Source organism: Stenella coeruleoalba, assembly GCF_951394435.1.
Source record: "Stenella coeruleoalba genome assembly, chromosome: 5".
NCBI classification, from domain to species: domain Eukaryota; kingdom Metazoa; phylum Chordata; class Mammalia; order Artiodactyla; family Delphinidae; genus Stenella; species Stenella coeruleoalba.
The window spans coordinates 62,585,746-62,612,397 of NC_137150.1; the positions used below are offsets into that span (position 1 = coordinate 62,585,746).

Consider the following 26,652-nt stretch of genomic DNA (forward strand, 5'->3'; position numbering starts at 1 on the left):
TGCTGGTTTTTTAAGAAAAGTTATGCATGTAACAACAAAAAAAACCTGGGTGCAAAAGTTTTTGCCTTACAAGTCTAGAAATTAGTTAGATTTGCAAAAATTAATAGCAAGTAAATTTGAAGTGCTTGTACATTTTAGTGTGAAAATGAAATAGCAGCCTTATGATTTATTATTTTAGTTTTTTTTACTTAAAATTTCCATGGTATTTCATAGATTTTTGACAGTTATATATATTATAAACAATGCAGAATTTAACATAGCAAATAAGATGCAATATGTTAGCACTACTATTTAGTTTGTTGAATATTTCATTTGACATATTTAATTCTGAATAGGGAAATTTCATATAATTGATTATATTGATATGTAATATATTAACTATTTTTTATGTGACGCATTGTTGCTTTAACATTTATTTTGTACCCAGCTTTGAAATTTCTTATAAACGTAGTATTCAGCAGCATCTTAAACATATATTTAGAGGAACGGCAGGTACTATAACTTCATTTAACAATAGAAATCACATCTACTATATTCATTTTCCTTAATACTAACCTCTGTGCCTGAGCAAATGTCTTGAAACAATAAGCTAATAACCACCTGACTGTTTGGTACACTGAAGTTTTTCCTTTTATGTTCTAGCTATCAAATTTGTGAATTTATGTATGAACGAGAACACCAGTATGACAAAATTATTGATTGCTACTTACGTGACCCACTAAGAGAGGTGAGTTAAGAGACACCTTTACCCTTTTTTCTTACTCAGTCCCCCTCCTCCCCTTATCAAGAAGAAATAACTATTCAGTGGGTGTAACTATTCAGTAGAAATATTTGGACATATGTTTGCTGACTTAAAGTTTTGTTCATTGTTCAATAGGGCTTAATTGAGTGCCTGCTATTAGCCAAGTATATATTGATAATTAAAACAGATATATAGTTCCTGTAATTTTATAACTTATAGTTTAGTGATGGAGATGGACAGTAAGAAAACCAAATATTTAGTTACAAATTGTGATGAGTGCTAGAGAAACTGGGTGCACCGTGAGAGGATAATGGGGAAACTGACTTATACAGAGCAGCCAGGGAAGGAATCTCAGATAAAATGACTTATAAACTGAGTTTTGGGATTTGAGAAGAAGCCAGTCAAGCCAAGAGCCGATAGAAAACTGTTGCAGGATCAGGAACAGTATATGCAAAGATCTCGAGGTGGGAAAATTTTTTGACATGTTCAAGGAACTGAATAGAGATCGTATAAATGAAGCTTAGATCATTGTAAGTTGAGCATAACGGGCAAGGGCAAAAGTGATTTGAGATGAAATTGGGAATATGGACAGAGACCACCAAAGCAAAAGAATGATATTCACTGTTAGGTTAATGAAATTGAGAGTAACATTAATTGGAACAGATTTGCAACTTCTAAGAATCTACCCTAAACTTTAAACAATTACTCTTTCTCTTTTAAGTCAGTCGTCCATCAGTTAACTATCTCCAAATGGTTTTCCATCTCCAAATAACAAATATTTACCAAGACTGGTACAGTTAGTAGATAGTGACTAAATATTGCTTGAGTGAATGAATGAATGAATTATATTGTCTTGTGCTTTTCAGGAAGAAGTCTTTAACTACATTCACAATATCTTATCCATTCCTGGACACAGCGCAGAGGAGAAGCAGTCTGTATGGCAGAAGGCAATGGATCATATTGAGGTACTGATTCAACAGAATTTTTAAAACTTTCCCATTTGTATGGCTATCTCCCAAATTAAATTTTTCTAACTAAGCAGTTGGAGGTATTATATAATTAAATTGATTTGCTTGAGGATTAACATCTTTTTCAGATAATTCTACCTCACATTTGTATTCGTAAAACCCATGTCATATACAATTTATTATATCATGACTTCTGAAAATAACTCATGTTCAACCAGCTAGTTGACAAACTGGAATTTTAGTGGGTTTTTACAGTGTTCTTAGAAATTCTGAAAGTACTACTGATCTTTTTCTCTACTGCATGACGGAGCCATTCCCCCTAGTCACCTGATGGAATTTAATAAACATTACTGCAATGAGTTGTTCTCTCTGATGTATTTCCCTTCTTTATGTAAGAGGATGATGATTCTGATTTTGTTTATGCATGCTGTTCTACAAGAGTGCAAGAGTTGACTTTGAAACTAAAAGTTCTTTTTTAAAAACTTGCTTATAGATGCTTAAGTGGAGAGACGAATACATGTGTGATGAGCATGTGATCAGAATGCATTCTAAAAAGAGGCCCAAAAATCACTCTTCACTTTTAGTTTCTTTAGGTTCATAAATACAGTATTCCTCAGAAACCAACAGAGCTAGAGATCTGTTTTAATCTGTTCTGTATTATGGGTCACTAATTATTGAAAAAAAATAGTAATGAAGGATGTTGAGGTAATTTGAGTTTTGGAAATAACATTTATATCTACAGAGTTTCTCTCCTCCTCCTTGTAGCAAGGATCAGGTAACTTCTGGTGATGGGTTTAGAGATGTAGTGAAAGATATGATTATGCAACATGTTTTAAAATTCTTTTACATATGAAAAATAAGAGCTCTGAAACTTTGAGAAAGCACTGCATGTAGTGTGAATACTTTTAGTTCCTGATAATTGTAACGTTTAGAAAGATGAGAAATGTGAACAGCATCTTATGTAAAACATCTGGTGTGAAAGGTGGTACAGTCAGTGGGCTGAAGTAATTTCCACACTTTCATCTATAGGATTGAGAACATATATATGTTATTAATTTAGTCTTATCGTATTCCTGCTAACAATAAGATCAATATATCTTGGTGAAAGAACCCAAGAAAACCTTCTTCTACTTTGAATTATATCTTTTTTTCCTCTAATCATTTTGTATTCTTTTTCCTTTCATCATCCCCTTTAAGTCTCCATAGTTACATTATGCCTCATTGTTCATTTCACTTCATCTGCATTATGCAGTGGTTTGAGCACATGGACTCCAGACATCCAGAAATGAAGCTGTGTCTCTCCACATAATGTGAAACATGATGAATTAATCAATGAGCAAACAAATTATTCAGCAGAAAACTCATACTGGAGAAGTAAGAAGTATTGTTTCTGCACAGCAATTATTTCTGCTGTTTTTCCCACATCTGCGCATTTTTTCACCTTGAACTTTTTAATACTTCTTAAGGCCACGTTAGAAATCTATAGACTCTTTTGAAGGACTTGTGTGGCTTTGGTAATGTAAATAAAATCAACATTAAATACATAGGGGGAAAGTCCTCATTATAAAGTTTTCAGACAGTCTACATAGTGTATAGATTAGTGGTTCCTAACACTTTGGGGGTTATAGACCTCTTTTGAGAATCTAGTGAAAGATTTGGACCTGTGCCTCATAGTATTGTGCTTGTGCTCAGACGCATAATTTCGTTTGCTATTTCAGGGATTCACAGACTCCCTAAAAGACATTCTTAGATTGCGTCTGTAGATTTCGGGTAAAGAATCTCTGGTAAAGATATTTTTTTCAATATGGACAACACATGTTTCATGAGATTTTAAAAAATATTTTTGATTTTGAAATATAAAAAAGAAACAAAAAAGAGCATAAAAGTACAGTTTAATAAAAAAATTAAAAAGCCAACATCCCAGAAATAGTTATTTCCAGTATCCCAGACTATTCCCATGTATCCTTTTCTTATCACAATTCACTGCCTTACTAATATAGTCATTATCCTCGTTCTTCTGATAATTTATTGCACTTTTATATATTGTTATTGCACCTGCCTGCACCCCTAAAAATATGTATTTTTGTTTTGCCTGTTTCTGAACTTTATATAAATGGAGTTATACTCTGTATTTTCTTTTTCTTAATATTTTGAGAAATTTATACATTTTATTGTTTGTAGCTAGTTCATTTTTATTACTGTATAGTGTTAAATTTTACAAGTATATCACAGTCTATCCATTATACTGATAATGGACATTTCAGTTGTTTCTAGTTTTTAACTATTAAAAGTAGTCCATCCAGGATCATGCTTACATATGCATCTTGAACACAGCTACCACATGCACTTCTCTAGAACAGTGGTTCTCAGTTTGATCCCTGGTACAACATTACAGCATCAGCTGAGAACTCGATAGAAATGCAGTTTAAGTCTTCACCTCAGACCTACTGAATCAGAAACTCTGGGGGCAGGGCCCAGCAGTACATTTTAACAAGCCCTCCTGGTGATTTTGATGCATGTTAACATTTGATAATCTCTGTTCTAGGGTCTGTAGTTGCCAATTAACTGGGATAAATATATTAAACTTAAGCAGATGCCAGCATTGTGTGAGATTTTCCATTGACTCTATATTCTTGCTAGAGTTTAAAATTTTGTCTGTCTAGTGGATGAATAATGATATTTCATTATGTTTTAAATTTACATATCCTTAATTACTAATGGGATTGATAGATTCATATTTATTGGCTGTTTAAATTTCCTTTCTGTGATGTCCTTGTTCAAGTCTTTTGCCTATTTTTCTGCTAGAATGTATCTTGTACTCATTGATGTAGGAGTTCTTTATGTATCCTGGATGTTAGTCTTTTTTTCAGTGATACATGTTGTAAATATCTTCTACTCTGTGGCTTTTTTTCTATGGTTCTTTTTAAGAAAAGTTTTTTTTTTTTAAGTAGTCAGAATAATCAATTTTTTCCTTCGGTACTGAAGAAGTCCTATATTATTGTCTAAAAGCTTTCTTGTTTTTTGTTTCATCTATAAATCTTAGATCCACCTGAATCCACTTTTGTATATGATTTGAGGTGGGGATCCAATTAATTTTTTTTTTTTTTGCGGTACGCGGGCCTCTCACTGTTGTGGCCTCTCCCGTTGTGGGGCACAGGCTCCGGACGCGCAGACTCAGCGGCCATGGCTCACAGGCCCAGCCGCCCCGCGGCACGTGGGATCTTCCCTCACCAGGGCATGAACCCGCGCCCCCTGCATCGGCAGGCGGACTCTCAACCACTGTGCCACCAGGGAAGCCCCCCAATTAATTTTTTAAAATATGGATGCCCAGTTCTCCAGCAAGTTTTTTTTCGTTTTTTCCTCCTTTTTAAAAATTGAAGTATAGTTGATTTACAATGTTTTAGGTGTACAGCAAAGTGATTCAGTTATACATATATATATTTCTTTCTTTTTCGGATTCTTTTCCATTATAGGTTATTACAAGATATTTTAATATATTTGAATATATAAACTATATTTGAATATAGTTCCCTATGCTATATAGTAGGTCTTTGTTATTTATCTTATATATAGTAGTATATATCTGTTTATCCAAAATCCCTAATTTATCCCTCCCCCCCTTCCATAAGTTTGTTCTCTCTGTATGTATGTTTGTTTCCTATGTATGTATGTGAGTCTATTTCTGTTTTGTAAATAAATTCCTTTGTATTTTTTTTTCAGATACCACATACAAGTGATATATGATATTTGTCTTTCTCTGTCTGACTTACTTCACTTAGTATTATAATCTCTAGGTCCATCCATGTTGCTGCAAATGACATTATTTCATTCTTTTTTATGGCTGAGTAATATTCCACTGTATATATATACCACATCTTCTTTATCCATTCATCTGTCTGTGGACGTTTAGGTTGCTTCCATGTCTTGACTATTGTAAATAGTGCTGCTATGAACATTGGGGTGCGTGTATCTTTTTGAATTAGAGTTTTCATTTTTTCTGGGTATATGCTTAGGTGTGGGATTGCTGGATCATATGGTAGTTCTATTTTTAGTTTTTTGAGGAAACTTATGTTTTCCATAATGGCTGCACCAATTTACATTCCCACCAACAGTGTAGGAGGTTCCTTTTTTTCCACACCCTCTCCAGCATTTACTATTTGTAGACTTTTTGGTGATGGCCATTCTGATCTGTGAGGGGATACCTCACTGTGGTTTTGATTTGCATTTTTCTAATAATTAGCCATGTTGAACATCTTTTCATAAGCCTGCTGGCCATCTGTATGTCTTCTGTGGAGAAATGTCTATTTAGGTCTCCTGCCCATTTTTCAATTTTTTTTTATATTGAGCTGTATGAGCTGTTTGGAAATCAATCCCTTTTTGGTCATATCATTTGCAGATATTTTCTCCCATTCTGTAAGTTGTCTTTTCATTTTGTTTATGGTTTCCTTTGCTGTTCAAAAGTCTGTAAGTTTGATTAAGTCCCATTTGTTTATTTTTGCTTTTGTTTCCATTACTCTAGGAGATAGCTCCAAAAAAATATTGCTATGATTTATGTCAAAGAGTGTTCTGTCTATGTTTTCCTATAGGAGTTTTATAGTATTTAGTCTTACATTTAGGTCTTTAATCCATTTTGAGTTTATTTTGTATATGGTATTAGAGAATTGTCTATGTTCATTCGTTTACATGTAGCTGTCCAGTTTTCCCAGCACCAGTTACTGAAGAGACTGTCTTTTCTCCATTGTATATTCTTCCCTCCTTGGTTGTAGTTTAATTGACCATAAGTGCGTGGGTTTATTTCTGGGCTTTCTGTCCTGTTCCATTGATCTATGTGCTAGCAACAATTGTTTTAAAAGCTCAGCAGTGCTACCTTATCATAAGTATACCAAGGATCTCTGTGTTTTGCCTCTTTCTGGGCTCTCCTCTGTTTGATTGGTCTTTGTCTCTACATGTACCACACTACTTGAAATATTGTGGTTTTATAATAAGTCTTAATGTTTTTTCAGAAAGTATTGGCTGTTTACTTCCAAATTCATTTTAGAATCAGCTTGTCAAGTTCCACCAAAAGAAATTTCTAACCTTATGATTCGGACAAGGATTACATTGAATCTTTCAATCATTTTTAATTTAATTGACATCTTTACATTGTGAGTCTTCCACCTTATGACCATTTGGTGTAACCGTTTATGGAATAACTTTCTATAAAGTTTTATAATTTCTTCTGTAGAGACTTTTCATCTACTGTTAGATTTACTGTCACAACTTCATATATTTTAGCATAACAGTGCTATTGTTAATGATTTTTTATTTATTTAAATTTATTTTATTTATTTATTTATGGCTGCATTGGGTCTCCGTTGCTGCACGCGGGCTTTCTCTAGTTGCAGCGAGCGGGGGCTACTCTCTCATTGAGGTGCGTGGGCTTCTCGTTGTGGTGGCTTCTCTTGTTGCAGAGCATGGTCTCTAGGTGTGCAGGCTTCAATAGTTGTAGCACGCGGGCTCAGTAGTTGTGGCTCGCAGGTTCTAGAGTGCAGGCTCAGTAGTTGTGGCACACAGGCTTAGCTGCTCCGTGGCATGTGGGATCTTCTCAGACCAGGGCTCAAACCCATGTCCCCTGCATTGGCAGGCAGACTCCCAACCACAGTGCCACCTGGGAAGCCTATTAATGATATTTTAAAAATTTTATTTCTAACATGTACAATGTTTACTGTAAAGATTTTTATGGAAGTCTTCTATTTCTACTATGCTGACAGTTTTCTCATGAATGAATTTTATCATCTTTTCTTCCTTATTCTATTTTTGTCATAAATTTTATTGATATTAAATCAGCCTTGAATTCTATGGGTAAATGCAACTTGAATCTGATATATTATCTTTTTTGTATATTGTTGGATTTTTTTTTTATTTATTAGTGTTCACAATTAAGACTGATCTATAATTTTCCTTTCCTTTCTTATGTTTTTCTACTGAGTTTAGGTATCAAAATTTTGCTAGCCTTATACAGTGAGCTGAAGTAGCTCCCTTTTTTCTATTCTCTGTAAGAGATTAATTGGTATTGGAATTATTTCTTCCTTAAATGATTGCTGGGCACTTACCAGTGAAGCTATTTGGGCCTGTAGTGTTTCATATGGGAAGATTTTTGACTATTCATTCAGTTTCTTTAGTGGTTAAAAATCAATGCATGTTTTCTATTTCTTTTTTTTTAAATTTATTTCTTTTTGGCTGCATTGGGTCCTTGTTGCTGCACACAGGCTTTCTCTAGTTGCGGTGAGCAGGGGCTGCTCTTTGTTGCAGTGCGCGGGCTTCTCATTGCAGTGGCTTCTCTTGTTGCCGAACACAGGCTCTAGGCACACAGGCTTCAGTAGTTGTGGCACGCTGGCTCTAGAGCACAGGCTCCGTAGTTGTGGTGCACAGGCTTAGTTGCTCTGCGGCATGTGGGATCTTCCCGGACCAGGGCTCGAACCCATGTCCCCTGCATTGGCAGGTGGATTCTTAAGCAATGCACCACCAGGGAAGCCCTTGTTTTCTATTTCTTACATCAGTTTATTAAATTATATTTTTCTAGGAATTTATCCATTTTGACTAAATATTTAAATCTTCAACAAATTAATTCATAATAGTTTCTTATCTTTTTAATGCCTGAAGATCAGTAGTAATATCCCCCTTTTCATATGTGATATTGATTAGTTGTGCCTTCTCTGTTTTGAGATATATTGTATAAAAGTAGTTTGAACTACAGTAACTTGTGTCAGCTAAGTATTATTAATATGCACATACTAACACAAAATTATTAGATACATATCACAAATGTTGCCATCACAATAACTTGTCTTATTTTTATTTGACAATATAATATGTTGATCTATAGCCAGTCTTGGCATTTTAGCCATGGAACATGCAATTGAAAAGGTAGAATAGGATCACAGAAACCAAGAAGAGAGTTTCAAGAAGAAAAGGAAAGCCTGTAGTGTCTAGGAAAGTTCAGGAGAGGGCAGGTTGGAAGTCTTAGATTTGACAGAAATAGGTCTTATTAACAGTGGTCAACCTCTTAGTCTCATTTAAGACTTATGACCTGAAGTTGATTTCTTAAGACACCTCTGGTTTCAAAATCTACCAGGCATCAGAGGTAAAGTTTTAGAATTCTTAGCTAGAGAAATTACAACTGTGTTCTTTTTTTTTTCCATTTCTTTAAGTTATTACTTTAAGCTCAAGGGTAAATTCACTGGCAGAGAATTCGGGAAGCCTTTGTTCCTTCCATTCATCCTGTAGATATCATGGCCTAAATCCAGAATTTTAGTGCTTTCATTTTCTAAGAATTCTGAATTACCTTTCATATCAAAATCTGATTGTTTACATGATGCTTTTCTAATTTTACTCATTTGCAATATGTCTTTAAATTGTGGCCCTTTATTGAGGTTTCCTGAAATGCAGTGTAGAAGCTCATGAAAATATTGAGGTAGGTGATCATACTTCACGTCTGTGGAAATTCTATTTAATTTTAACATTGAGGATTATTTTATATTTTTCTTTCATTACAGGAGCTTGTGTCCCTGAAGCCCTGTAAAGCTGCAGAGCTGGTTGCTACTCACTTTTCTGAACAGATTGAAACAGTCATTAAAAAACTTCAGGTAAACTTCACAAAATATACTGGGAAGAAACATCTAGTGGAGAGACAATTATTGAATATCCACCTATTTTGACTATAGCGATTTCTTCAGTTGATAGTTGTCTTTTAATAGCATTTTCTACACATTGTGTGTGTGTTTGTGTGTGTGTGTGTGTGTGTGTGTGTGTGTGTATTTGGAAGCAATTGTGTGATAAGCTCTGAGTCTAGAAATGAGGGAGTTCATCTTTGTGCATAACAAATATTAACATCACAGAAATATTTTTGGAAATACAACCTATAGTTACCTAGAAATCATAATCCACAGAGGGTCCTCTCCCCCCATCCCCCCACCTCTCCATATCTTTTGCCAGAGTGACTGCAACCATATTCTCTTCAGGGTTCATGTTATTTATTCAGACGTTTGTCATCCTCCTACTGGGTTAATGCTGACTATTTTTTAAAATTTATTTTATTGTTTATTTATTTATTTTTGGCTGCGTTGGGTCTTTGTTGCTGCGTGCGGGCTTTCTCTAGTTGCGGCGAGCGGGGGCTACTCTTCGTTGTGGCACGCAGGCTTCTCATTGCGGTGGCTTCTCTTGTTGCAGAGCACGGGCTCTAGGTCCATGGGCTTCAGTAGCTGTGGCACTTAGGCTCAGTAGTTGTGGCACATGGGCTTAGTTGCTCTGGGGCATGTGGGATCTTCCCAGACCAGGGCTCGAACCCATGTCCCCTGCATTGTCAGGTGGATTCTTAACCACTGCGCCACCAGGGAAGTCCCAATGCTGACTATTTAGAATTTTTCTTGGACAATCTTAGCTAGAATACAGGTATATTAATGCTGAATATTGAGATGCTCAGTTTGAAGTACTATTTAATGGACCTAGAATTTCACTTGTCACTACTGTGACAGTGCTAGTAGTGAGTTTTGCTTATTACCATTAGGGCCACAAGTGGTTAGAGATAGAGAATAGGACAAAGACAGGAACATGTAGCACAACCCAGAGTCCTCAAGTAGCAGTAATAGTAGTAGGGGTTAGGTATGCAAGAAGGAAACCAAAGCAGTGAGTGGGAGGCAGCTGACATGAGACAGAGATGTGGAATTCATTCATTTACATAGTACCGTGGTGCCACTCTGTACCCCACAGTATAGTAGGCTCTGGGGGGCACAAATAAGAATACAGTCTTTTTCTTAATTTTTCCTGTGGAACAGAGAAGCACTTATATAATGACAGCACAGTGTTATAAGCTCTGCACCAGACATATGTAAAAAAGTGCTGTAGGAATAAGAGGAGAGAGTGACAGACTGTGTGAGAAAAGCAGACGAGTTCCCACATATGCCTGAACTGGGTCTTGAATAATTGGTATCAGTCTTCTAGGCAGAGAATTGGGAAGGGCATTCTAGATAAAGGGTTCTGGGTATGTAAAGACTTGATGAAGTCTGGAAGCAACATGCATATTCAGAGGATGATGTGGTAAAGACGATGTTGGAAGAAGCATCAGATTAAGCTTACAATGGTATATTGGAGGGAAGGAGTTAAAAGTATAGAGACTGGGAAATAGACCTTTGGGGCTGATATTGAACAATCTTATATGTAATGCTAAGAAATTATGTTATATCTTCTGTGTGCTGGAGAATTACTGAAGTTTTTTAAGCAAAGGAATTATACCATTAGATTCATTTTATAGAAAATTAATTCTGTAGTATGGAGAATGGACTGGCATAAGAGAGCAGATGGAGGAGAGAACAGTTAGACCAGTTGGAAGGCAAAAGGTCTCGGCAAAAAACAGTGAGGACAGGATGAAAGCAGTGGCAGTGGAGAGGACAGGTCGAAGATACGTTTGTGAAATAAAATGTATAGGGCTTGGAAATTAGTTGAATGTGATGGGTGGAGTTAAAAACGACTCCCAGATGTAGGGTTGGTTGTCCAGCATGATGAAGTCCATTAAATCAAGATAAGGACTCATCCACTAATTCAATAAATATTTATGTACCTGCTGTGGGCCAAAACCACGATAAAGTGCTAAGGATACAAAAACATATACAGTTGACCCTTGAACAATGCGGGGGTTAGGGGTGCCAACCCCAGTGCAGTCAAAAATCCTTGTATAACTTTTGACTTAACCAAAAGCTTAACTACTAACAGCCTACTGTTGGCTGGAAGCCTTACCAATAACAGAAACAGTCAATTAACACATGCTTTGTATGTTATATGTATTATATACTGTATTCTTAGAATACGTGAATTAGAGAAAAGAAAATATTATTAAAATCATAAGGAAGAGAAAATACATTTACAGTACTGAACTAAACTTATCAATACTGTACATTTATGTCATCTTTTTATAAGATGAATCATCTGTCTGTCAGTACCCATATCAATATTGTCTTAAACAAAGTACTGTTATACATATTACTAACACTAGACATCAAAAATGAAAAGATGTGAAAAAGAAATTTGTATTTATTTACAGGTATAACAATTCATACATTGATAATGAAAAAGCAAATGTTTACTCTATGGTAGTCTAGTGTAATTGATATGATTGCTTCACAGTAGCCTAACGTATACACCAATGAGTGAATTGTTATAAAATTTTTATAGCATACAGTATTACAGTCATATTCATGACACAGTATTGGAAACATTGTTACTTTTTTAAAAAAACACATGTGATGGTGGGTTGACATGCAGTTTCTCCAATTACTAGAGAGGGGGAGAGAGAGAGGCATATTTTATATTTATTATCACTCATGCCTATGTAAGGATAGACTAGTATCTACGTATATTTTATGCATTCATGACATACCTAACTTTTTCTTAATTTTTTCACTATTGCTGGGCTATGTGGTTAGCCTGCAGGTTTTTTCAAATTGTTGCAAATCTTCCAAATTTTTTCCAGTATATTTATTGAAAAAAATTCACGTGTAAGTCAGTCCACTCAGTTCAAATCTGTGCTCTTCAAGGGTCAACTGTAAATGTATCCCTGTGCTCAAGAAGACAGGTAAGCCAAAAGATAATTGTAGAATAGTTTGACTTGAATGATGATAGAGGACTGCCCAGGATCCTGAGGAAGTACATGGAGGGTCATCCAGTCCATTCTAGTGAGGGGGGTACATTTCTGCTAAAACTACACTCAACCCACAGAGCATCTCCGCCTTTTAAAAGTCAGCAATTTTGATGAATCTTCTTGTCTATAGTGATGTTATTGTCATTTAAAATATAAGATTATCAGACTTCCCTGGTGGTCCAGTGGTTAAGACTTCTTGCTCCCAATGCAGGGGGCCCAGGTTCAATCCCTGGTCAGAGAACTAGATCCCGCATGCCGCAACTAAGAGCCCTCATGCTGCAACTAAAGATCCCGCATATGACGATGAAGATCTTGCATGCTACAACTAAGACCTGGCACAGCCAAATAAATAAATAAATATTAAAAAACAAAACAAAAACTACATTTTTTAAAAAAAATGTAAGATTATCCATTGCAGGATTTTCTTTTTCCTACAGGCTTTAAAATATTTAGAGGTAGAGAGGCTAGGTGAATGAATATAATGTCATTCATTAGACAAACATATAAAAGCTGAAATAATTTACACACACAAAAAAGGTGGCTCTTGACCATGGACTATTTGTGGAGTCTTACACATTCCTTTTAAAGAAATGAAATATTTTTTTATTGCAGAGCTTTATTGATTGTATAAGAATCCCACACAAATTTTATAAATTACCTTCACTTTTGATGGCAAGAAATATGCCTCCGACCAATTATTTTCAGAATTCTTGAAATGAAAAATAAGCCAGAATATTAAGGTATAACCAGAAGGAAAGCCATGTAAAATAAAACAAAGTGATAGGCCAGGAAAAAGATAGAAAATCAAAGACTGATAAATATATTTAAAATGTTATATTCTAAATGACACTAATCCTTTTTGGTTTTGAGATCCCCTGCTTTTTATAGGTGAAGTAGAATGTGTCAAAAAATAAAGAAAAAAGGAAAACAGAACTATAATAATTTTTGCTTAGCTTTCTTAAGAACTTAGAAACATTATTAATATTCATATAGTATTCTAAGATTTATCTCACTTAATTCTCACCTCTGTCCTGTGCAGGAGGAAGAGAAGATATTGGTGTTCTCTTTTTCACATAAGTAAACCAAATGGCTTACGAGAGTCAGTGACTTACACAAAGTCACATAGCTAAAAAGTGGAAGAAACAGAAGCTAGACGTTTTGCATATTAGTTGCTAACTTGTTTGCCATCTCTTCTGTAGTTGATTATATTGAGGAGTTAATGAGCTTTTTTGGTACTGGTTGTTGTTTGGGCCTCAGCCTCCCACCGCACCTAGATTAACTGTCTCACAGTTGGCTGTTGTCACAAGGAGGACCAGGTGAGGCAGTGTGTACCCGTCATTGTAGCCAGAGCAGTTCAGAGCACCTGCCATTCCAAGGGTCTTCATGCTGGGAACTGTTAAGGGATTTGTCTCAATAGAGGGCCTTTTTTTTTTTTTTTGGCAGGGGTGGGGTACCAATAACCAAGGTGTTTGACTTTCTTCTACTCTCAAAATTGAGTATGTGACAATGATTAGAATTACTGAGAGAAAATGACCTCCAAATGATTCTTTAGAATTCCTTAGATCTGTACAGAGGGCATAATGGAAGTAGTCATATGTGTGTGTGCTTTTTAAAGGGATATTCTAGAGTTATTTACCATGGCATAGTTTGAAGAATTCGTTTTAATATTTAATTGTATTTTTTATTGTTTTCCTCTTCAGAACCAGGTTTTGCTTTTCAAATTTTTGAGGAGTCTTCTTGACCCAAGGTATGTTAATAAAATTTAGTTTTTCATAATACATAGATGAGAAATCAAAGGAAATAAATTGAGTTGAAGAAACTGGCTCATGATATCCAAATAGTATAGTCAGCTCTTGATTTTTAATATTAACAGGAGTAATAGTTACAGAGATTATTCTAAATACATGATTGGAAAATTGATTACATCTTGAAGGAATACTTTTGTTTCCATTTGAACATGAGCATACATGATGAGTTGTTATCAATGTAAAGAAAATAATGAAGGTGTGCCATGAGGACATGTTTCAGGAAGAGTTTGATGACCATCTAGCTTCCGCTGTCTCTGGTAGCATCACTCCTTCTGATTCCTTTTTCCATGCTGTAGATTGATAGCTTTACTTTTCAAAGTAAACACCTAGTTCCCAGCCCACCTCTAAATGTATTACCTTTTATTTTAGTTTATTTTTATTATTATTATTTTTTTTTTGCGGTACGCGGGCCTCTCACTGTTGTGGCCTCTCCCGTTGCGGAGCACAGGCTCCGGACGCGCAGGCTCAGCGGCCATGGCTCACGGGCCCAGCCGCTCCGCGGCATGTGGGATCTTCCCGGACCGGGGCACAAACCCGTGTCCCCTGCATCAGCAGGCGAACTCTCAACCACTGCACCACCAGGGAAGCCCTGTATTACCTTTTAAACTTTTATTTGAATTGTTTAGTTTTAAATAACTTTCCTGGAGGTGTGAGAAGGAAAGTTTAAATGTTTTTTTAAGTGCTGCTGTAGTACTCATCAAATAAAAACTAACCCAAGGAGATGATGAAATTAGTAATGGATTTGTTAGCAAAGTAGCTCCATATGTGAGATCTTAACGTCTTCCTGTGACAACGTGGAGTACACTGGGAGCTGAGTGTAGTATTTAACATCCTCTAAGACAGTCACTCTTAACCAGAATTGTGTGTCACAATAACCTAAGAAATTAAAAAAATATAGTTGCCTGGCCCCAACCCCACAGAATCATTGTGATATACTTCTAGAGTTAAGCATCACTGGCCTAAATGTAATATTCCAGGGTGACATAGCTTTCACATCACACATACCAATTTTTAAGTTGCATTAAAATGTACACTAGCCATTGGAAATGGTCATATACTTACTTTAGAGATAATATTATAAAAATAGAAAGTTTTGGTAATTCTAGTATTCTGTGCTATTTTTAAATACCAAAATACCAGGAGTTTTGTGGATTGTAATAATTTTTTGAAATTTCAGTCATTTAAACCTTAAGCAGGCTACGGTTCATTTAAATTTAGTCATACAGATGTGCATATGTAGATGTTGAGAAGAGCAGTCTGACTACATACCCTCCTGAACTTCAGTTCAATACCTTTTCAAAGTATCTGTGCTTTAATTCCCTGTTCTCAGAAATTACTGAAGCTAGACATCTATTTTTATTTTTATGAATCATTTGTACTTCCCTCAGATCCAGTTTGGGCCCTAGTCTACCCCTAGAATTAACTAGGAGATACCTTAGAATTAGGGTTAGGGGTAAGAGGGAAGGAAGAGAGCTGGGAGAAGGATGGGGGAGCTGGGGGTGGAGCTGAGAGAAGGGGGAGGGGGCCGAGGAGGACTGAGCTAGATGGAAGAGGAAGGAGGGCCCAGCCCTTTCTCTGGAGCCCCTGTACCTTTTCTCCCATAGCAAAATTCCTTCTGTTCCTCTTTTGCTTCCTCCAGTGTCAGATCCATTCTCTTAGGACCTGACTCCTCTCCCCCTAGGATAATTTATTTTAACCAAGTCCTTGTTCTCCATCCATCCTACCTGGAGAGACTCAGGCTGGAAGGACAGAGAAGCTCATCTTTGAACTCGACCTTTTCTCACATGTAACAAAGTACAGAAGACAATGGTGACCAAATCTTAATTTTTTTAATTAAGGAAAAATATTAGGTAATATAAATATCAATATAGTCATTTGCTTTGATATTGAATTTAGTTAAACTTCACAGTAATAAAAATGGCAAATCACAAGAGTATCAGAGGTCTTCCATGGAAAGTCTTGCTCTGTTATTACCTATACCTAGATTGTAAATATGTTATAGGTAAGATCCTTTAGAAGTACTATGAAAGTTGTTTTGTTCACTAGCGAACCACGAATAATTTTACATTTACTCGGTGTATTTTATCTCCCTAAACTAACTCCAACCCAGGATAATTAACTCTAAGTTAACTTGTCACCCATTATTCCTTTCTGTCCTATCAGTTCAGCTGCAAGGCCCTCTCTCACCTACTTCAGAGAGAAGCAGTGCACCCACAGTCCTGACTCTTCCCTCTCTCCCAAAAGCAATATGACCCGGAATGTCCTCGCTCTTGACAACAGCTAAATGGCCAGCTCTGCTTTAGCCTAGAGAAATGAAGAGTTGACAGAGATTCTCCCCTTGACCAAACTTTAGTCAGCCTCCTCTGAGCCCTCTGCTCCACTAGGTCTGACCTTGGGCTTCCATCTCTGTTTTTGTAGAGTCTGTTTTTAGCAAGAATCCTGTTAAGTCAGTTTAGCTAGAATCCTCACCCTCAATATGTGATCAGCCTTGATATCTGTCCAAATTTCTCTCACACACACACACACACACACACACACACAGCCAGGTAATATGTGATCATCCTGGCCTGCCTTCAGCAAGAATTCTGTTAGGTCAGTTTTTCAAAGAATTATCCTACCCTCCTAGTAATTCTCCATCCATTGACTGCCCCACTCCCACCCCATGGCTATAATCTCTACTTTTTCTTGTTGTATTTGAGTTGAGCCCAGTCTCTCTCCTTTACTGCAATACCCCATTGTAGTGTTCCCTATCATGAGAGTCCGAATAAATTCTGCTTTACTGTTTTAACAAGCATCATGGATAAGTTTTTCTTTAACAGAACCTTGAATTAACAAGACAGATAACTTTAGCTCCACCTTTAAAAAGAGCACTCTTTCAAATTGATCCACCATATCCAGGATGCCAAAAATCTAGTAGTGTTCCGCTTTGAGAGTCCCAGTCCAGAATCCATCATATTGTATTGGCCAAAAAGTTCGTTCGGGTTTCCCTAACGAACTTTTTGGCCAACCCAATACTTTATCCTCTTATTTTATGTCTTATATAGGAGGCAGGCGTCCATTAAGATTATGCTGTAAATTTATTTTAAATTTGATGTTTGGCATTTCAGTACAATCATTTTTATATAAACAGTATTTTAAATGATGGTGTCCCAGACTAACCCATAAAAGCCTGTTTGACCCACAATGTAAATAAATAATACCAGTGAGGGGAGGGGAAAATTTTTTTTTCTTCTACCCTTCTGTGTCCTAGACAGATTGAGAAGAGAAAAGCATACAAATTTATTGAGTGTTTTATGTGACCCGGGAGTCTTCATAAGGAAATGAAGACCTGAAGACGTACTTAAACCTGAGCGTTTTGTGCTAGGTTTGATGAAGGGTAGAAAGTCATAGGCAAATGTGATGGGACTGAAGGATATGAGCTAAGGATGATAAACTGGGGGAGACTTAGCAAGACGTGTTTGTTTGGATTCCTCTGAGTGTCCCTCCATTTTCAGAGATGAGGATGCTCCTCTCCTCCAGAAAGAGAGAGTACCTTTCCTAAGATGGTCTTATGATCTGCTTCACAGGAGAAGGGGAAGGGCAGAGAGTCCTTCCTGCACCTGACATTTCTCAAATTCCTTGAGCTTAAAATATTCAATATGCCAACATACCATATTTTGGGGAAGCATGTCCTGAACCCCATCACTAATAATACGTACATTGAATTCTGGATTGAGGGGGAGAGCAAGGTTAAGAAGGTTGAGTTCAGAGGAGGTGCTTCTTGAGCCTGCCTTAGACAAAGTTTTGAATTATAGAAAGTTTGTCTTTGATGCCCTTTGAACTCTGCCTCCTTCCACTCTGTCCTCTTCTTTCAAGGGTTGCAGGGTGCACACACTTCTTTAAGCTCTACACTTTATAAGCACACTCGGATATATAGTATTGTGCCTAGGTAGATTTTTTGAATCTAGAATTACCTTCTTCTATGCCCCAATCAAAACAATCACAACTAATTGCTAATTGCTTGTCAATGCGACACTTTTACAGTGGGAGTGTACAATTAACATATGAATACAATGAAGTATACACAATGATGAAAACACCCTTTTCCAATACCATTTGACCTCAAGGGTAAGAAGAAAGGTTGTGTGGACTAGATTACATTAAGTCTCTGAATGATTTCCCATCACACTTTAGCCTTTGTAAATGAGTACGCTTGTTAACTAATCTCAAGTAAAGGATTAGAGTCTTTCCAGGTACTGGGAAAACTGAAGTGGGAATCTAGGGGAGTATAGAAAAAGGTATTTAGGGACAAAAGAATATCAAGAATAGGTAGACTGGTACTGCCTAGCAGTTTTTCCTGGCAGACAGCTTCAGACTATTTTTGCCTTTGATTCTTCCCTTTCTGTTCTTCTTAAGCAATAGGATTTTTTTTTAACTTTCAGTTTTTTCCTTTCATGAAGCTCCTATAGCAGCATTCTAGAGAGTAGAGAAAATGAAAGAAAGTTATTTTGAGATGGTGACTGCTTGTATATATGTGTCATAGCAGAAAATTGCTTTTTTTGCTCTTGCCCCCAAACCCTGAGTTAGTAGGATCCTCATTCCTGTGTGTGTGTGTGTGTGTGTGTGTGTGTAGTTTATGCACATTTGATTTAACATTTATATGTATTTATTGAGTTGTTTCTAAAGGAGTGACTTATTTTGTCAACAGCATGTTTTAGGGAACTAATAATCTAGTTGAATTCTCATGTGTATTTCTCTATTTTCTTTATCCAATTTCTTTAAGTTACCTTTGCTCTGTAAATAATGTCCTCTGTAGAATTAATTGACCTACAAAGATATTGGTGGCATTTGTATGTAGAAAGATTAGATAGTTTTGAAGGGAGGGAGGTTAATCCTCCAGAAACAAATTATTTGCCTGAATTGAGGCCAACAGCCTGGGAGAAAGGGTTTGCATCCTCTTCCAATTCCCTTCTTTGGGACAACTGCTACATAAAGCCCTACCCCACGCCCACTCCCTGTGTGCATTCCTGCTGGCCAAGATTTCTCACAGGACTTCTCCTGATATACTTACATCCAGATGCAGGTCCTTTGTGCAGTGGGGATGTTTGAAGGATAATGCTAAAGGACACTGATGGTTTTTGTGGGGCTATGAGCTTCATAAGGAATAAAGAGAATGTGCAAGTGTATTTATAGTCAAAATATTTTCCTCAGTACAATTTTCTTGGTAATGTCCATTTAGCCTTTGTTAACAACGTCCTGGAGGCCTCTGAAATATATGGTATGATTTTCTTGCAGGAAAATAACACATGAAACGTTGTACTGTATTTCTAAGTCTTTAATCAAAATAAAGTAAAAAATTGAACATTGCTAAGGAAATGAGTATCTTTGCCAAGGAGCAAAACATAGATTATGGAAATGGTTATACATTGGATTTAAATTGAATCTGTCACTGTTTCTGTGGATGATTCTGAAGGGATATTTTAAGATATTGACACAGTGTTGAAATAGCATATTTCAAAGTTAAAAAAAATAGAACATTATATATATTCATGAACTTTGACATATAAAAATGCATTCCTACCTCAGTGAGTGCCGTCTGCTTGGCCAGGCTCACCACCAGATATCGTTATCTTTGTTAGTATTTTTGCCAGCAGCTCAAATTCAACCTTCTAAATCCTAACACATCATCATCTACTAATCTTCTTTTAGGTAAATGGATGGATGGATAGATAGTTTACATGCATTTATATCTTTATTCCTTAATTTAATAATTCTTTATAATGAGATTGCTATCTGCTAAGCAATGTGTGAGAGGTTGAAATGGTTCAAAATTATACTCAAAATTATACTCAGTCTAAACCTGTTCCTCCTACTTTATTTTCTCTCTTAGCAAATGGCTGTATGCACCCATTTATTTTATTTAAAAATTTACTGAGTAACTACAGCATACTAAGCACTGTGACAGGCATGGGAGATAAAATGGTGAATAAGGTGGGACCCTGCCTTCAGAGGCAATTGCAGTGTGTCTTAAATAAAATCCTTGGTGTGATGATGAATTTTTAACTTTCCTTTACCAACTCCACTGCACCTTCTCAGCCACACGACACAGAACCAGTCAGTCATCACAATGTACCTCTTGTATATCTCGTACATGTGAGTCCTTCTCTTGTCCACCCCCTCCGCCCTGGTTCAGGCCCTCAGTATCTCTCTTCTGGTCTTTTTTGCTGGTCTCCTAACCAGCCTTCTTAATTCTTCTACTTCCATTTTCAAATAGGCAAATAATGATAGTGTTTCCTTTCCCCTTCTCAAAGTTCTTTTAGTTTCCATTATCCAGGGTAAAATCTGAACTCCTTATGGTGTAAAAGACCCTTCTTGATCTTATTCAGGCATATCGGTTCAGCTTAATTTTCTTCCATCCTGCCATTTCTCTTTTCTCCTTTATTCCTCAGTAGTACTGAACTTTTTGTTCATGGGGTACACTACACAGGGTTGTTTTGCCCACCCTTTGAATATGTGTTCCTCCCTTTTATTCCACTTTGTTTTCTTTCTTTTCATAGTTTTATCTATATGTATTAAGAGGTCTAAGGTTGTATGTGTGCTTTGATCCAGTGATTCCATTTTGGAAAATATATTTTAAGGAAATACCATAAGAAAAAGGTAGTTAATATTGAAATATCCGTATTAACATTTATATAGTGAAAAAACTGTTTAAAAAAGTAGATGGGGGAGATAGCTATATAAATGGTAAGGTATATGCACATAATTAAATACCAAATTGGCAAACATGGCAATGTGAATGTTTAAATAATGCTAAACTGGAAAAATACATAACATTAAATGGTATGCACACATACTGTTTGTGTGTATGATTGAATGATAATCAGATGATGTGGTTAGATGTAGGTAACTTAATGCTCACCATATTCTTTGCCCCCACTAATTGCTTAGTTAATAATAGAAATTTAGATTGATACGTTAATAATAAAAATGAGAGCAATTGTTAGGAGTTTGGAATGGTCTGCTCTTTGCCTTTAGAATTTCTGAAACAATGAAAACTGGCATGTGAGTGCTACAAACTAAAGTTTCAAAAACTTTGCTTCATTGATATTTAAAGAAATCCTTCCAAATACCCATATTTTTCTATTTACAATGAAAAGGACACATATTAAGGTACTTTGTGGCTTTTACAAAATCCTACCCTTTCTTCTGTTTATACTATTTTTTATTCATCACCCTTGTTTTTTGTTTCTTTTTGTTTGTTTCCTACTATTTTTATGCCTCCTCTGACTTTAACTGAGTGTTTTGTATATGATTCCATTTTTTGTCTCTCTTAGTATATTAATTATACTTCTTTTAAAAAACTTTTCCTAGTGGTTGACTTTCCATTTTTCGATTGGGCTGTTTGTTCTTTTGTTGTTGAGTTGTACGAGCTGTTTGTATATTTTGGGAATTAAGCCCTTGTCGGTCCCATCCTTCACAAATATTTTCTCCCATTCTGTAGGTTTTCTTTTCCTTTTGTTTATGGTTTCCTTTGCTATGCAAAAGCTTGTAAGTTTGATTAGGTCCCATTTGTTTATTTTTGCTTTTATTTCTATTGCCTTGGGAGACTGACCTAAGAAAACATTGGTGCAATTTATGTCAGGGAATGTTTTGTCTATGATCTCTTCTAGGAGTTATGGTGTCTCGTCTTGTATTTAAGTCTTTAAGCTATTTTGAGCTTATTTTTGTGCGTGGCATGAGGGTATGTTTTGACTTCTTTGATTCACATGCAGCTGTTCAACTTTCCCAGCACCACTTGCTGAAGAGACTGTCTTTTTCACATTTTATTTTTTGGCCTCCTTTGTTGAACATTAATTGACCAGAGGTGTGTGGGTTTATTTCTGGGGGTCTCTATTCTGTTCCATTGATCTGTATGTCTGTTTTTGTGCCAATACCACACTGTTTTGATTACTGAAGCTTTGTACTATTATCTGAAGTCTGGGAGGGTTATGCCTCCTCAGAATTGCCTTGGCAATTCTGAATCTTTTATGGTTCCATATAAATTTTAGATTTATTTGTTCTAGTTTTGTGAAAAATGTCATGGGTAATTTGATAGGGATCACATTAAATCTGTAGATTGCTTTGGGTAATAGGGCCATTTTAACAGTACTGATTCTTCCAATCCAAGAGCATGGAATATCTTTCCATTTCTTTGAATCATCTTTAATTTCCTTTATTAATGTTTTGTAGTTCTCAGCATGTAAGTCTTTCACCTCCTTGATGGAGTTTATTCCTGAATATTTTATTTATTTATGATGCAATTTTAAAAGGTATTAATTTTTACATTCCCTTTATGCTGTTCCATTGTTAGTGTAAACACATGCAACTGATTTCTGTATGTTAATCTTGTATCCTGCTATGTTGCTGAATTCATTTATCAGTTCTAGTAGTTGTTGTGTGGAGTCTTTAGGGTTTTCTATATATAGTAGAAAACTATGTCATCTGCATACAGTGACAGTTTTACCTCTTCCCTACCAATTTGAATACCTTTTATTTCTTTTTCTTGTGTGATTGCTGTGGCTAGGACTTCCAGTACTATGTTGAAGAGAAGTGGTGAGAGTGGGCATCCTTGCTCCAGATTTTAATGGGAAGGCTTTCAGCTTTTCACTGTTGAATATTATATTGGCTGTGGGTTTGTCATAAATAGCTTTTATTATGTTGAGATATGTTCCCTCTATACCCATTTTGTGAGGGTTTTTATCATGAATGGCTGTTGAATTTTGTCAAATGCTTTTTCTGTATCTATTAAGATGATCATGTGGTTTTTGTTGATGTGGTGTATCACATTGATGATTTGCATGTGTTGAACCATCCTTGGGACCCTGGGATGAATCCAACTTGGTCATGGTGTATGACCTTTTTTATGTATTGTTAGATTCGGTTTGCTAATGTTTGTTGAGTTTTTGCATCTATATTCACCAAAGATATTGGCCTTTAATTTTCTTTTTTGGTAGTGTCTTTGTCTGGTTTTGGTATCAGGGTGATGGTGGCTTCATAGAATGTCTTTGGGAGTATTCCTTCCTCTTCAGTCTTTTGGAAGAGTTTGAGAAGGATCGGTATATGTTCTTCATTGTACATTTGGTAGAATTTCCCAGTGAAGCCATCTGGTCCTGAACTTCTGTTTGTAGGGAGTTTTTGTAGCAATTTTTTGTATGTTACTAATGCTCTTCCAGTTACTAATGCTGTTCCAGTTCTTTATATAAGGAGTTTTAGTTCAGAAATTCTGAAGAGAAGATAGGACCCCCAGAAGAAACTGACTTCTTTTGAAGGTAGAGAGAAGATGATTCTTATATCTCCAATGAACTGCAGTTGATTTTTCTAAATAGTTCCAGTAGTGTCCACCATGGTAAAATGAATACTCCCACAGCTTTTGTGTAGGCATTATGAATAGTGGGCTTTGTGAGTGCCTGGCATACAAGGCAAATGAACCATAAATTTTGTATAACCTAATATTCATCCACTTATTTGTTTTAACAACAACCAAATAATTAGCCCTTGCTACATGGAAGACACTGTTGTAGGCTTTAAGAATTCATTAGTGAGAAGGTACTGGTGCCTACCCTCACAGAATTTATAGTCTTTTAGAGAAGATAGATAATTGAAGAAGTAATTACAACATGATGTGATTGGTGCTATAAGGGAAGTTTAGTAGGGACAGTTGTTGAAACTAGAAGATGGCTTATTATGTATAGTTACTCATGGATCAAATTGTTTAAACTAAATTGAGTCATCTTTGTTTCTTTTAGAGCAACAGTACAACTTCAGTATGATTAGAGGAGCCTCCACTGAATATCATTTCCTTAATTATTCAATGTAAATTGAGAAATATTGTGATTTAGAATGTTTCTGATGTAGTGTATAGTTCACCTTAATAACCTAAGTAACATTAAGACTTTTAATTCATGATTTTACTTGATCAAAAGGTAGTCTTGGTTTTAAGGTAACATACTTTTCACCTGCAGCTTTAATTATGGTATGATTAAATAATGCTACTGTCTTGCCTTTTCTGTTTTCAGGGAAGGTATTCATGTAAATCAAGAATTGCTGCAGATATCTCCTTGTATTACAGAGCAGTTCATTGAGCTGTTGTGTCAGTTCAGCCCAAACCAGGTTATAGAGACACTGCAAGTCCTTGAGTGCTACCGCCTAGAAGAAACTATTCAGGTAAGACCAGTAATGTAGAGAAGGCAAGAGTAAACTTTTCTTTATTGCTCACCATTTTACAGATGAACACAGGGAGATTCATATATTAAATCAGTTGGCTAAGTTTATACCTAGTAAGTGCTAGCACCAGAGATGGAACCCAGATAGTTTGACTCCATCGTGCATGCTCTGCATTGCTGTGTTATTGCCTTTCTGTTTGTTCTAGTAGAGTCAGAAACAGCACATGTCCATCATTGTTGTTCATCAAGTTTCACAGGCATTCTAGCCAACAGGATAAACATAGAAAAAGGAATACAGTAAAAATATTAAGAGAGAAAAACTAAGCTCTACTTGCAGGCACTGATGGTTAGATAGTCCTGTTGTGCCATGTGACTTATAAGGCTAGAAGGCAATTACACAGTCATTGCCTTGATTCTCTTTCCTTGTTTTCTCCTGTTTCCAAATTGAAATGAGTGTGTGTGTGTGTGTGTGTGTATGCACATATGTACATATGTATACATACACACATATTCTAATCTACCATGAGGCTAGTATGTTCCCTGTTTAAAATTTGTTTTTAAGCTACCTTTATATTGTTGCTATCAATACTCATGAAACAGTAACCCGTATTTTCTGCATCCATGTCCTAAACTGCCCACACAATTAAAATTTTTTTAATTATAAAATATTTCAAAATACATAGAAATGTGCAAAATGGGTGCATATATTCCCACCAACCCAACTTTATAGATGTTAATGTTTTGCCATACTGGCTTCAGATCTTTGTTGTTTGTTTTAGAAATAAAGCATCCTTTATCTGTCATGTCTCACCTGAGGTTACCGCCAACCTGAAGATGGGAAGTTTATCCTTCCCATCCGTTTTAAAAATTTTTCCTGTATATGAATTTACCTATATAACACAAGGTACAGTTCTGTATGTTTTTAAAATTTGTATTAATGGTATCATACAGTAATATCCTATTGCAAATTTCTTTTTTATTAATTTTTTATCTTTCAGTTTTTAATACATATAGCTCTAGTTCATTCATTTTAATGATCATATAATAGTCTATTGAATGACTGTGCCACAGTTTATATATTTTCCTATTTACAGACATTCAGAGTGTTTCCAGTCTTTTGCCATTATAAACAATGCTACTTTGGACATCTTTGTACATGCCTTCTTTGTGCCCATCTGAGATTTCTCTAAGTAGTATGCCTGGAAGTGGAATTCTTTAGACAATACAGTAGCTTAATTCTGTTCATATTACCAAGTTGATTTATTTGTTTCCAGTCTCATCATCAGTATTTGAAATTTGCTGTTTTTCCACATCCTTGCTGATTTCTAGTATTTTTAGACTTCTTAATTTTTGCCAGTGTGATGATTATCATTGCTTACTCATAACACTGCATATCTTTCCATATCTTTAATGACACTTTGGGTTTTCTTTTCTCTGAATTATCCATTCATGTCATTTGCCCAGTTTCCTATTGAGGTTTTGCCCTTCTGTTACTGATTTCTAGAAGTTCTTTCTAATTTCTGGATCTCTAGTCCTTTGCTGATTTTATATGTTGGAGATGCCTTCTTCCAGTCTATCATGGCATGTCTTTTAACTTGGTTTTTAGTGACTTCTATTTTAATTTATCAGTCTTTTCCTTTAACGTTAAAATTTTGTGTGTGTGACTTTTATTTCCTTTCCTAATTTAATGGCATTAAGGATATCCTCTTATATGAGTTTTATAGTTTGGCTTTTTTCATTTAGGCTTTTAATCCATCTGGAATTTATTTTTGTAAACAGATCAAGAGAGGGATTTATATTTTTTTTCCATGTGGATGGCTAATGGTCCATGTGGCATTTTCTTGTCCTTTCTTCACTTATTTATAATGCCATACTGCTGTACACCAAACTCCCAAATATACACAGAATGTGAATTCTGTTCTATTCTTTTGGTCATTTGTCTTTCCCTATACCCATGGCACATATTTTAATTAACACAGCTTTAAAATCAGCTTTATTATTTGGAAGAAGAGTCTTCCCTCCTCATTCTTTTTCTTTAAAATTCTTTGGCTACTCTTGGCCTCTTACTATTTCGCATAAAATTAGGAATCACATTGTCACATTCCTATAAAAATAACATATTCTTCTGGGATTTTGATGAAAACTACATTGAATTTATAGATTAATTCAGGGAGGATTGACATCTTATGGTCTTCACATTCAGGAACATGGTTGTCTTTTTGAAATGCCTTTTACCCACTTTGGTGAGGTTTTATAACTAAAGTTATAAAATATAATACTT

General features: G+C 35.8%; 1 protein-coding gene across 6 annotated transcripts in view; it reads left to right on the plus strand.

Moving 5' to 3' along the window:
• The window catches only part of VPS8 (VPS8 subunit of CORVET complex), a 315,789-nt gene that overhangs the window by 171,346 nt on the left and 117,791 nt on the right, over positions 1-26,652 (plus strand). For all 6 annotated transcript variants that reach the window (XM_079921327.1, XM_079921325.1, XM_079921329.1 and 3 more), the window contains 5 exons: positions 643-727; positions 1,609-1,707; positions 9,246-9,335; positions 14,083-14,129; positions 24,225-24,372. In XM_079921327.1, the coding sequence (XP_079777453.1) occupies positions 643-727; positions 1,609-1,707; positions 9,246-9,335; positions 14,083-14,129; positions 24,225-24,372 (469 nt within the window). The remainder of the gene's footprint in view (positions 1-642; positions 728-1,608; positions 1,708-9,245; positions 9,336-14,082; positions 14,130-24,224; positions 24,373-26,652) is intronic.